The 11,531-nt window shown below is 37.7% G+C and overlaps 1 protein-coding gene across 1 annotated transcript in view; it reads left to right on the top strand.

Annotated features, from left to right (window-relative positions):
• The window catches only part of LOC139720746 (casein kinase I-like), an 84,293-nt gene that overhangs the window by 185 nt on the left and 72,577 nt on the right, over window positions 1-11,531 (top strand). Inside the window, exon 2 of the mRNA XM_071632101.1 lies at window positions 8,858-8,935. Coding sequence (XP_071488202.1) covers window positions 8,860-8,935 — 76 coding nt within the window. The 5' untranslated portion in view covers window positions 8,858-8,859. The remainder of the gene's footprint in view (window positions 1-8,857; window positions 8,936-11,531) is intronic.

The following is an 11,531-nucleotide window of genomic DNA, read 5'->3' as shown; positions in this document are numbered from 1 at the left end:
TGTCCCTACCTACGATATTCTTGTTTGTGTTGCTGTGTCTTCCATTTTCGTCTAGCGACGAAGCCCGTATCGTTGACAGTCTGTGACTGGCTGCTCACAGCTGCTGTTTATCCCCTGCGCCGCCCTTCATTGCTATGCACTGTGCTGTTCGGCCTCCACTGTACTCGCCTGTATTGACTGAACCTGTACACTGTACTCACTTGGTCATAGACGATAGGGGGTCTGTTGAGTGTTTTCAAGTTCTCTTTCTCATTTCTTTTACCTGAGCGATGTTGAACTAAGAACGTAGATAATGCTATCTATTAAACTTGACAGAAAAACAAAGGTTCCACTAGCTCAAAATGTATTCATTTATGGCAATCTAAAATAAGTCTAGCGTTAGATTCTATGTTCTAATCTAGGTTTAATTCCTAATCAATCTAACGTTAACGTTAGACCTATTTCTAACGTTTGACTTACTAAGATCGCATTTTTTCGAGGCTCACCCTCAGTTTACTGAATGGCAATTCAGGGCTTTAAGCCTAGGCTTAATAATTAGGGCCACACACAGTCACAGTTTTTGACCTGATAAAGAGACTGTAAAACAACCCTAGAACCTATTTATATTTTTGCTTAATGAATGTTACAGACCCATGTTACGTATTGTTTTTCAGCATCTTCATGATGTCATTTCGATGCCACTTTGGCCATAGGAAACTAGACTAATTATTGCAATAAACATTGGACAGTGCACCAGTCCAAGACTGGCTTGCTGCTCGCTGTATGTACGTGTGTATGCCAGGCAGAGGTGCACGTTCTGCTGAAAGTAGCCAGCGAATACTGATGATGAATTGTCACCATCGGGATTAACCGCACCAGCGACCCCAACCTGTACCGAGTAGATTTCTAGGGTGGCATGGCAGCCCTATCTATGGCTATCGCAGAAACACCTGATATATGGCGTAGCATTTTGGTGATCAGAGACAGGGTTTTACACTGAAATTCGTGGCCATGCTGTTAGCAGAGCCGCCGAAGTCGATTTACAATATCTGTTTTAAGAGCCCAGTGAAAGATTTTATCCGAGATTTTAGTCCTTCCGCACTTCGTATCGTAGTACAGCTTACACAGCGCATGCACTAACACTAGTAGCCTTGCTGTTGATCGGGTATGGATAAAACGTAGCACATATTACAATACACAATGTATGCGTGTGAAAAAAAAAAAAACAGGACGGCGAGCTGGGAACTGAAATGAATATTCATGAGGCGTGACAAATTATACCTCATGCATTCTACAATAGAATGGATGCTGGGCGGTGATTGTATGCTTATCTATTTCGTTTCGATGACAATTTATCTTGTTTTCGGAGGTAATGGTGAGGGATACATAGGCGCCTCTAATATTCAACAATATGGTATTATTACTATTACAACATGTGGCTTTTCGTTGCGAATCCAAGTGTCGTTTTGAACGGTGAGTTGTTTACAGAATTGCAAGCGTCGCAGTGCACTTGATTACTTCACTAAATTGCATACACGTCATCGGGGCGCTGTTACTGGTTACAGCGCCCCCGCGCCGGGGTTACATCGGGATATGCTGGCTTTCTGTAACAGGTTTGCTTTTTTGGGCTGAGTGGCCACAGCCCCATTGCTAGAAACTTGACATGGCTGGAACTTAATATCAATCACAAGTACTGGAGTAGGCTTATTGCCTGAAACTTTGTGTTTGGTCAGAATCATACCCAATTCAAGTTGCATTTGATTCATCAAAGTTGTGTTTGTGCTTACAAATTCAAATGTCCTTTCTGCAACGGACTTGCGTTTAAACTCAAAGTTGCGTACAAATACAATTTGCGGGACTTCCGTTTGATTATATGAGTTTCTTGCAACTGGGCCCAGGCCAGGAGCATGAGATGCCAGCTTTTCGTCAGTGGCTGGCTAACTTCAGCAGATGATGTGCGTACACTCTAGGCATAGGTTCTATGTACTGTATACGCCATATATTTCGCGAGTCTAAATTTTCGCGAATCAGGAATTCAGGATTTCGCGAGTGGTTAAATTCGCGATCGTGGAGTCCTGTACTGAACGGAAAAGAGTACCCGCGTACGTCACATTCACATTGGGGATCAGAGTCGATATTTTCGTGTGTCTTTAATTTCGCCAATAGCACCTGACTCGTGAAATTCGCGTAATATTTTGCGTATACAATGTATCTCCAGATGGAGGTGTGAGTGAGTAGTGCATTGGTTACTAATACTATGTGACTTTTGTAGGCATCCAACAATATTTATGGCAATAATTTGACTATTGGTTGTCGAATGTGGTTCGCGATGGCATTGTTGAGGAGCTGGAACATGTCAAAATACTTTTCTGTAACTTTAAATATCAATAAGTAGGCCTATCGAAGACAGGTCAAAATAAGTTCATGGCCCCTAATCCCCTGAATTGCCCATGTCCAGATGTAAACAATGTACAGACTGTAAGCCTAAGTAGGGAAAGGAAATACTTTGCTCTCCTACCAGCAGATTAACAGTTACACTTTCTCATTATGATTATTAAGATGCTTGAAAGTTTACTTTGCGTACTTGAGTAGTACAGAATCTTGTGTAAATCATCAGTCTACTTTATTTTGAATGAATCTTGAATTGCACAGTTGAAATTCATCTGGATTTACTGTACTTAAGATGTTTTCAAGACTGACAAAAGAGTGATAGGTTCTACTAAGAGGAGTGAGTTGATCCAGTCTTTGACTCATGAACACTTCGTACTGTGAATGATGTGAATAGACTGAGTAACACTGAGTGTTCAGAGATGTTTAACAGTGATCAGTCTATCATCAAGTGAGGTACCGGTAAATATGAATCTGTCACATTTATTCGTGGCTTATAGATTTTTAATGGGTGCTTTCCATGGCTTTAAAATGCGTAAGAGATGAGATCTATTAATAGAGTCTATATCACTGTAAACACACAAATTTTCGCGGTGCATTAATTTTTGTGCATTTTGCGCTACTTTTGGCTGGTGCGAATTCTAAAACCCGCGAAAATATCTTCACAATTTTCTCTGCACATTTTAGATAGATTGACAATCGTGCAGCGGGAATTCAATAACCCGCGAATATGTTTTAGAGCCACTTAGCGCGAAAAATTAACCGCCCGAGAATATGGACGTTTACAGTATTGGTTTGCATGACTGACCTGAATTCATTGCAGAGATCAGAGTGGTAGCTGCTTCATGTAGCAATGTCTTGTGGAGTATGTATGTCTGGGGAAAGTGTTTGGTTTACCTGTCAATAAGATTGATTCTTGCAAGTATAAGCTTTACATGAAGATTGAACCCTTAGTTCTAACCAAACCTTCATATCATATGCAGACATAACCCTACATAGTTGGTGCAGGAGATTATTATTATTATTAGATATTATTACTGCCAATTCACCTCCACTGATATGAGTCTGAGTTTCTTTTCCTTGTTAGCGGTGGAGGTGTCATGTAAAGTGTTAAATATAGTCCATGTGACTATTGAAGTTCTATGGTTGATGCTACTGATGTGGAAAATTGTGAATTTTCCAATAACCGGAGGGCCAAACCCCAAAAAGTCGCTTATTTAACGAGTGAGTCGCACTCTCTCTACAAACTAAGTAGACCATGCTTATTTTCAAGTTTTTATTGTAACAAACAACATTCCACTGGTCTACCTCAAAAAATTTGTTGCGAAAGCCTCCAAATCCAAGATGGCGTCCAAGATGGCCGCCATATTTACTGAATTTGTTATTTGAAAGATAGAATTTGATTGAAAGATCAGATTTCAACAAATGTGATGTCATATGAAAGAGAATAAAATTTTCTACAAGTTGATACCATTTTTGTGGGTTATTGTGATAAGTGGATTGAGATTTTAAGGAAAAAACACTCATTTTTTGATATTTTTCTGAAAAAGGGAAAATCATGAAAATGCTTGATTCAGCATAAATCAGAGAAAGACTGAAGGATTATCTTAAAACGTTTCAAGAATTTTGTTTGACATATCATTAATATTTGGAGAAAATTAGGGGTCAGTACCGATTTTGGTTCAGGAGTTATAATGTCTCAAACTTGAAAACTCACTATGTAAAAATGGCCACTTTAGTTGTGACAATACCTTGTTGGTCGTAAAAAGAGCCTGCGCGCGCCAAGACTACTACACGCACCACTGACACTGGCGCTGTAGCAGTGCCAGTGGTGCGTGTAGTAGTCTTGGCAAACGCAGACATTTTCTTTGACAAACAAGGGTTTGTGCCTGCAAACTAACTTTTCATATCAAGTGGTAGCTCAGGTGACGCTGATTGCTATTATTTCAAAGTAGATTGTTCTGAAGCAGATGAGATGAAGCAAAAATATCTTTCAAATAGAGGTAGAAGCTTGAAACAACCTTGCTATAGAAAGTTTAAAACAAAATCTGGATCAATCACTCAAAAAATTCAAGATTGCAGGCCATCAAAGCTGGCATAGTGTATTGCGCCAAAGTAAATGTATCATTTCGATTTTGATACAATTTTGTCTGTTTTGCTGTCTATTTATATGGTTTTTATATATTCTGAACATTTTAATGCTATTTCAAACCATCTTAGGTTTTTACGGAGACATTTTTTTCAGAATGCATCATGAATATTTCGCTAAAAAGTTTTAAAAAATGAAATTAAAAATGTTTATGAAAACCATGCAGAAATTAACATCTTTCCCATATAATCAATATTTGGAGAAAATTAGAGGTCAGTATTGTATTTGGTTCAGGAGTTATAATGTCTCAAACTTGAAATCCCATTTTACATAATATGCATTTACACGCATCTGTTCCCAAAGACGTCACAGAGGGTCAAATCCAAGATCGTGCTTACTTTTCGAGTTCCACTCTCTCTATAAACAAAACCATACGTAATATTAAGCATACTAAGCAATGTTCCGTAAGTACACCTCAATAGATTTGTTGCAAAAACCTCCAAAGTACAGATGCGGTCCAATAGGGCCGCCATTTTTATTGAAATTGACATTTCAAACATACAATTTGATAGAGACATTGGATTGCAACACATTTGATGTCATATGAAGGAGAGTAAAACTTCCTAAAAGTTGATACCACTTTAGCTGTGTATTGTGATAGATTGGGGGGGGGGGGGGATCCATATTTTTATATTGTTTTGAAAAAAGGAAGAAATGTGAAAATGCATGATTTAGTATTTATCAAAGAAGAACTGAAGAATTATTTTGAAACCTGCGATTAAGATTGAGATTTACTGAGATTGAGACGTAATTCATATTTCTGGAATTACAGGCAATATCATACACTATTGATAAGTTAACGTCTAAAACTTGAAAAAATTACATTTATGCATTATAAATTTTGCATACAATGTGTTTACATGGTCACATGTAATACTGTAACGGTCTAGTGACTTGCAAGTACCTGCAAACTAACTTTTCATGCCAAGTGGTAGGTGACGCTGATCGCTATTACTGTAGCATTTCATCATAGTAGATTGTTCTGAGGCAGATAAAATTGAACAGAAAGTATTTTCCAAAAAGAGATAGGAGCTTGGAATTTGGCACAAATTTTGCCAATGTGTAATATTTAGCGATAAAAATAGTATCCACACAAAATTCAAGATGGCGGTAATTAATCGAGGTTGTCGTTCAAGGCATTATTTACCATTAGTGCACGTAAAACAAAAACCCAGCTTTACTTAATTCCTCAAACTAGTTCTAAACTGTGAGTTAGGGATAGAACAACTAATGTACAAACTGAAATCAGTATAATCAATGCTAAATATTGTTAGATATACTAAATAGATCTGATAAGAATGTTTTTTTTATATACTAAATTGTCAACAGTTATGGCTATGGTTTCTTGAAAAGCAATGGTGATATCTCCGTATGTTTTAGGCTTTAATGGTAGAATACCTTTAGTGTGTTGCGTCAAAGTTAAATCTCAACTTATAACTTATAATTTGATATATTTTTTTAATCTTCTTATATTGCTGTCTATTACATGTTCCTATACATCCGAACGATATTGTGCTAGTGTAAACCATATTGAGGGTCTTTTTTTTTGGGGGGGGGGGGGGTGGAGCTCATTCCAGTGTTAGGGTAAGGCCCAATCTTTGATAAAAAAGAAATGCTTCTGTATCAAAGATATGCTTTTTAACTTGTATGTTACTCTGCTGTTGTAGAAACGCCTGAATGATGATGGTATATGTGTAATAATGTCTGATTCGTAGATGTCCTTGAAAGCCCTTCTGATCCGAACCCCCCCCCCCCCCCCCAAAAAAAAAAAAAAAAAATCCGACATGGCGGCAATTTCTCAACTTTGTTGTGCGAAATGTGTTGTGCGAAATTACTTTTCAGTATATTGTTCGAATAAAATTGTCCAAATTGATTATTCGTGCTGTATATTCACATTTCCAAAAATGCATGCTGAAACTGTATTTTCTGTTACCAGATTTTTCTTACATTGTTTTTAGGCTGATTTCATGTGGGTTATAGTGTCACAATTGATCTGAGCTTATGCCCTTGGTAGATGCTTTCCCATATTAGATATCAGGATCACTCGAGAGTGAAAATGTTCATTTTCATTCATTTTAGAGTGACCTCGGGGATCACTCGAAGAGTGACAAGTGATCCCTAAGGCAGGGCTCGACACTAACGGTGGTCCGGTGGCCCGGGGCCACCAAAAACGCACGTCGGGCCACCAAAATGTCAGAAATGAAGAACATAGGTGGCCTGATCGGGCCACCAAAAAAGATCGGATATTTGCCTTTGGGCCACCAAAAATAAAAGTTAGTGTGGAGCCCTGCCTATTAAGGTCACTCTAAAATGAGTGAAAATGAACATTTTCACTAAAAGTCACTCCAATTTCACTCTAAATTCACCGTTTTCTTGTTATTCACTCCTCACATCAAAAGCAAAAACTTCCACTCGATTTGGGTTTTTTTTTTCTTTTTCGGAGAGTAGAATATCACTGGTTCTAAAAATGTGTCCATAAAAACCTAAGACGGTTTAAGATAGCACAACAGACAAAATTGTATCAAAAACGAAATAATACATTTACTTTGGCGCAATTTTATACACTATGTCAGCTTTGATGGCCTGCAATCTTGAATTTTTTGAGTGATTGATCCAGATTTTGTTTTAAACTTTCTATAGCAAGGTTGTTTCAAGCTTCTACCTCTATTTGAAAGATATTTTTGCTTCATCTCATCTGCTTCAGAACAATCTACTTTGAAATGATAGCAATCAGCGTCACCTGAGCTACCACTTGATATGAAAAGTTAGTTTGCAGGCACAAACCCTTGTTTGTCAAAGAAAATGTCTGCGTTTGCCAAGACTACTACACGCACCACTGGCACTGCTACAAGCGCCAGTGTCAGTGGTGCGTGTAGTAGTCTTAGCGCGCGCAGGCTCTTTTTACGACCAACAAGGTATTGTCACAACTAAAGTGGCCATTTTTACATAGTGAGTTTTCAAGTTTGAGACATTATAACTCCTGAACCAAAAACGGTACTGACCCCTAATTTTCTCCAAATATTAATGATATGTCAAACAAAATTCTTGAAACATTTTAAGATAATCCTTCAGTCTTTCTCTGATTTATGCTGAATCAAGCATTTTCATGATTTTTCCCTTTTTCAGAAAAATATCAAAAAAATGAGTGTTTTTTCCTTAAAATCTCAATCCACTTATCACAATAACCCACAAAAATGGTATCAACTTGTAGAAAATTTTATTCTCTTTCATATGACATCACATTTGTTGAAATCTGATCTTTCAATCAAATTCTATCTTTCAAATAACAAATTCAGTAAATATGGCGGCCATCTTGGACGCCATCTTGGATTTGGAGGCTTTCGCAACAAATTTTTTGAGGTAGACCAGTGGAATATTGTTTGTTACAATAAAAACTTGAAAATAAGCATGGTCTACTTAGTTTGTAGAGAGAGTGCAACTCGACCTCTGTTTTTAGCTTTTGGCCCCCCGGTTACAAGTACTTTGAGTTAATTATTGAGAATATCTAGTTCTTATGAATAAAAAAATTACACTACCACCACCATCATTAAAAACAAGGAAAAAGGGGAGAAGAAAGGAATATAAGTACAGTATTTCGCAAAGTAGTTGAAGTCTCTGTTACAAATTCTGTAGGATAATTCATAATGCCTGTTTTAAAAAGCGTGGATTCGTTTGAATAGCTGGACCACACAATACAGTTGAACCTCTATTATCCGGCCTCCCTTTATCCGGATCTCTCTATTATCCGGACGCAATCTCGCCGTGATTTTTTTTTTTTTTAATAGTCACTGGAAAGAAAGGGGGATTCCCAACTCCTTGAGAACTCCTACCCAAACACATATGAATTACATATTACTTCCAATATGATTAACATACATTGCATCAAATTTCCTTCCAAATTGCTTACCTTCAGACAGTTCAACATCCCGAAACATCCCCAAATGTAACAATAAAAAGGTTGCAGTATACACATTACTACATGTGGTACTACAATGGGCTACATCAGTACATGTGTATGTATATGTACATGTATAAAGCATTGAGTCTCCCGTATCCGGCCAAATCCCTTATCCGGATGAGCCCCGGTCCCGACTTGTCCGGATACGAGAGGTTCAACTGTATTAGTTGAGGAACAGTAAGTATCTGGAGATCTTCTTGCATAGATCACCTTGAAATGATTTTCATGAAATGTTATGATGAAAGTGAAAGGAAAAGTGCAAGAAGCTATGAGGTCAGCTTATCCTTTCTTTTTTAAAATTTCACTGGAGCCACAATATTATTTTCTTGTTTAATTGCATGTAATTTGAGCTGTGTTCCAAACTCTCTTTTCACTTTCGACAGGGATGGAGCTCAGGGTTGGAAATAAGTATCGCCTTGGTCGCAAGATCGGTAGCGGCTCTTTTGGGGATATCTACCTAGGTGAGTGCCCTTGAGTTGAGAAAGCTTTGTGATAGGTGATAGTTTGCAGGACTCTCCTTATCTAGTTTAATTGAAGTATTTTTGAATGTGTGATTGTGCTGATGTGAGAAAGGGTGTTTTGGTATAGAGTGAATACTGCAGACGGGAGGGGAATCTTTCGAGATGAAGGGGACATTAGTGTGTCACCTTCACACGAGTACTTTCCAGAAGATTGGCAAGGGGCTCTTGTGAGAATGTCCATCCAAGTTAATCTTCATGATTGATAAGATGGTGTTGAATGAGAGAGAAGGAGAAAAGAAGAGAAATAGAGTGTGAGGCTATTCTCACAGACACATAGTAAAAACATGTTACCATTACCAAGTAAAGCCCCTTGTTACTGAAAGTATCAACTGTTAAGAAGATGTTAATGAGGAAGCACTTTAGCTTCATTCTGTGTGTTGTGTGTTCAGTTTGTTTCCCAGTTGCGAGTTTACCACATTTTTTTTTTTTTTTTTTAGTGTTTGTTTGGTTCTGTGTAACATTAAACATTGAATTTTTTTTAGGACTGAAACTGAAACTTGTAATAGATATTTATGACCGTCAGTATTAGAAGTTATTCTTACTGTGGGTCTTACATGGAGAAGAATGCGTAGGAGAAGGTGAACAGACTTTTAAAAAATATGTGTGATACAGATCAAACGTAGACATGCAACAATCATCAATTGTGATACCAGTATATTCCAAATGAAATTGATGGCACCATGCATACTGTGCACATAGTTTGCAATATGCACTAATCATTGTCAGTGGGTATATCCCAGGTTGTACTTCGTGTGGGAAGGAGCCTACATTTTAGGTACTGATATGCTTGTGCAGTACACACAATGCGTGTGACTTGCTGTGTGTGCTTCACAATCGATAAGTAAAAATGAATCATTGTCTTTTGAGGAAGAAAAAAGATTGGGTCAGAATTGTCTATTTGCATGAAACATTTTAGATTTTTGAGAATGTCATTTTTGATGTAGTTCAGGTGATAAGTTTATAATACTACTTCCAATTACATTCATTTATGCAGAGAATATTATCTTCCCTGAAGTTAATTAATTGCATGAAAAGCCTAGTATCATTAACTCGATGGATGCCATTAAGACACAAAGGAAAATTCCTTTTTTATTAGAAATATACCTAACTGGCAAATATTGATGTTTTTTTTTTTTTTTGCGTTTCACGCATGGAATTAGGTTAATACATTCTGTATGGATTTGAAGCATTCTCCTACCACTCCAATTTAATTATTTTTGCTTCGTGCAAAAATTCTGAATATCTGCGAGGTGAATGTATTCCCTCACCTGCAATGACTTGGAATGAAAAAACACAGCCACAATTTCACAGGGTTAGTCATCCCATAATCACCTCTGAGTCTGTTGTCACAGGGTAATTCATCCCCAAAATTCCCTCCTGTGAGCTATATCTGAATCACAAGGACCACAAGCAAATTGCGTATATATTCATAGGCAAGCATTGTGACTCAATCGGTGCCCCCAATACAGTCTTCCGCTGGATGCTAGAGGTGATTAAGCCTGGAGTATGTCAACAAAAGTCAGCTTTGTGTTCAGATCAGGCGCACAGTTCAGTCCCGGTAGCCCGGCCCCAGGTGATTGCTGATAGCCACTTAGCATCACGACAGTTCACTGCTGTGTGATTCTTTGAGCTAAGCAAACAGCAAGCATATCATCAACTGTCTCTGTCCCAATGTTTGCCGTGATGAATGAGAAACAATCATTCGTGATTGAATTACAAAGGGCAAAGCTTTGTTGGCTGTAGAAGAAATAACAAAAAGGAGTGTATGCTTGTCAATGTATGATTGTATGATATCAGGTTGTGTATCAGTTTTTTTTTTCCTGCAAGAATAACATTGTAATGATGATTCAAATGCACTGTCGTAGGTCAGCAAACTATGGAAGGGTCTGATGTTATACAAGTACATGTCTTATTCGTACTCATAATGTCACATTATTATGTTATGGCAGGTAACTAGTATGCCGTTGTTTTGACAATGAATTGATATTACTTTATTTATTCATTTTTTTTTTTTTTTTAAACAGCCTGGTCAGTATATTCATGATAGAAAATTTAGGAACTCTGAGTGTCTAGTCATTTTATACAGCTCTTTTGACATTATTACACATGGTCTCTAGATGATAATGATTCCAAATTGCTCACTGACACACACACCCAACCACACAGTATGAGTACAACACAACAGCCAATTGATTCTGTAACAGTCTATTCGAAAACAATGATCTTGAAGCCATGTCAGTGCAGTTAAGCTCCCGAAGCTTGCAGTGAATACGTGGTATGTGCTGTGAGTCGTGAAATCACCCCACTGAAGAGTGCATTGCTTCCTAGGCTTGGCATAAAAGTGATTTTTACTGTACATTATTATCATTTCTTGTCAACGTTAATGCTGTATGTCAATGTAAGTCAAGGACTTGTTTGATAACAACCTAAACACACAAGCTCTTAGTCCCTGGCTTTCTGTGACACTAATTCTATTGTCCCAATGCATTCCCTGCTGTAATCATATTCTCACGAACAGCCCTGTAAGTAGCTTAGT

The sequence above is a fragment of the Diadema antillarum genome, unplaced genomic scaffold (genome assembly GCF_040938485.1).
Source record: "Diadema antillarum isolate AM-2024a unplaced genomic scaffold, OU_Dant_1.0 scf00000132, whole genome shotgun sequence".
In the NCBI taxonomy this organism is placed as follows: domain Eukaryota; kingdom Metazoa; phylum Echinodermata; class Echinoidea; order Diadematoida; family Diadematidae; genus Diadema; species Diadema antillarum.
This window is presented reverse-complemented; position numbering and strand designations above follow the sequence as displayed.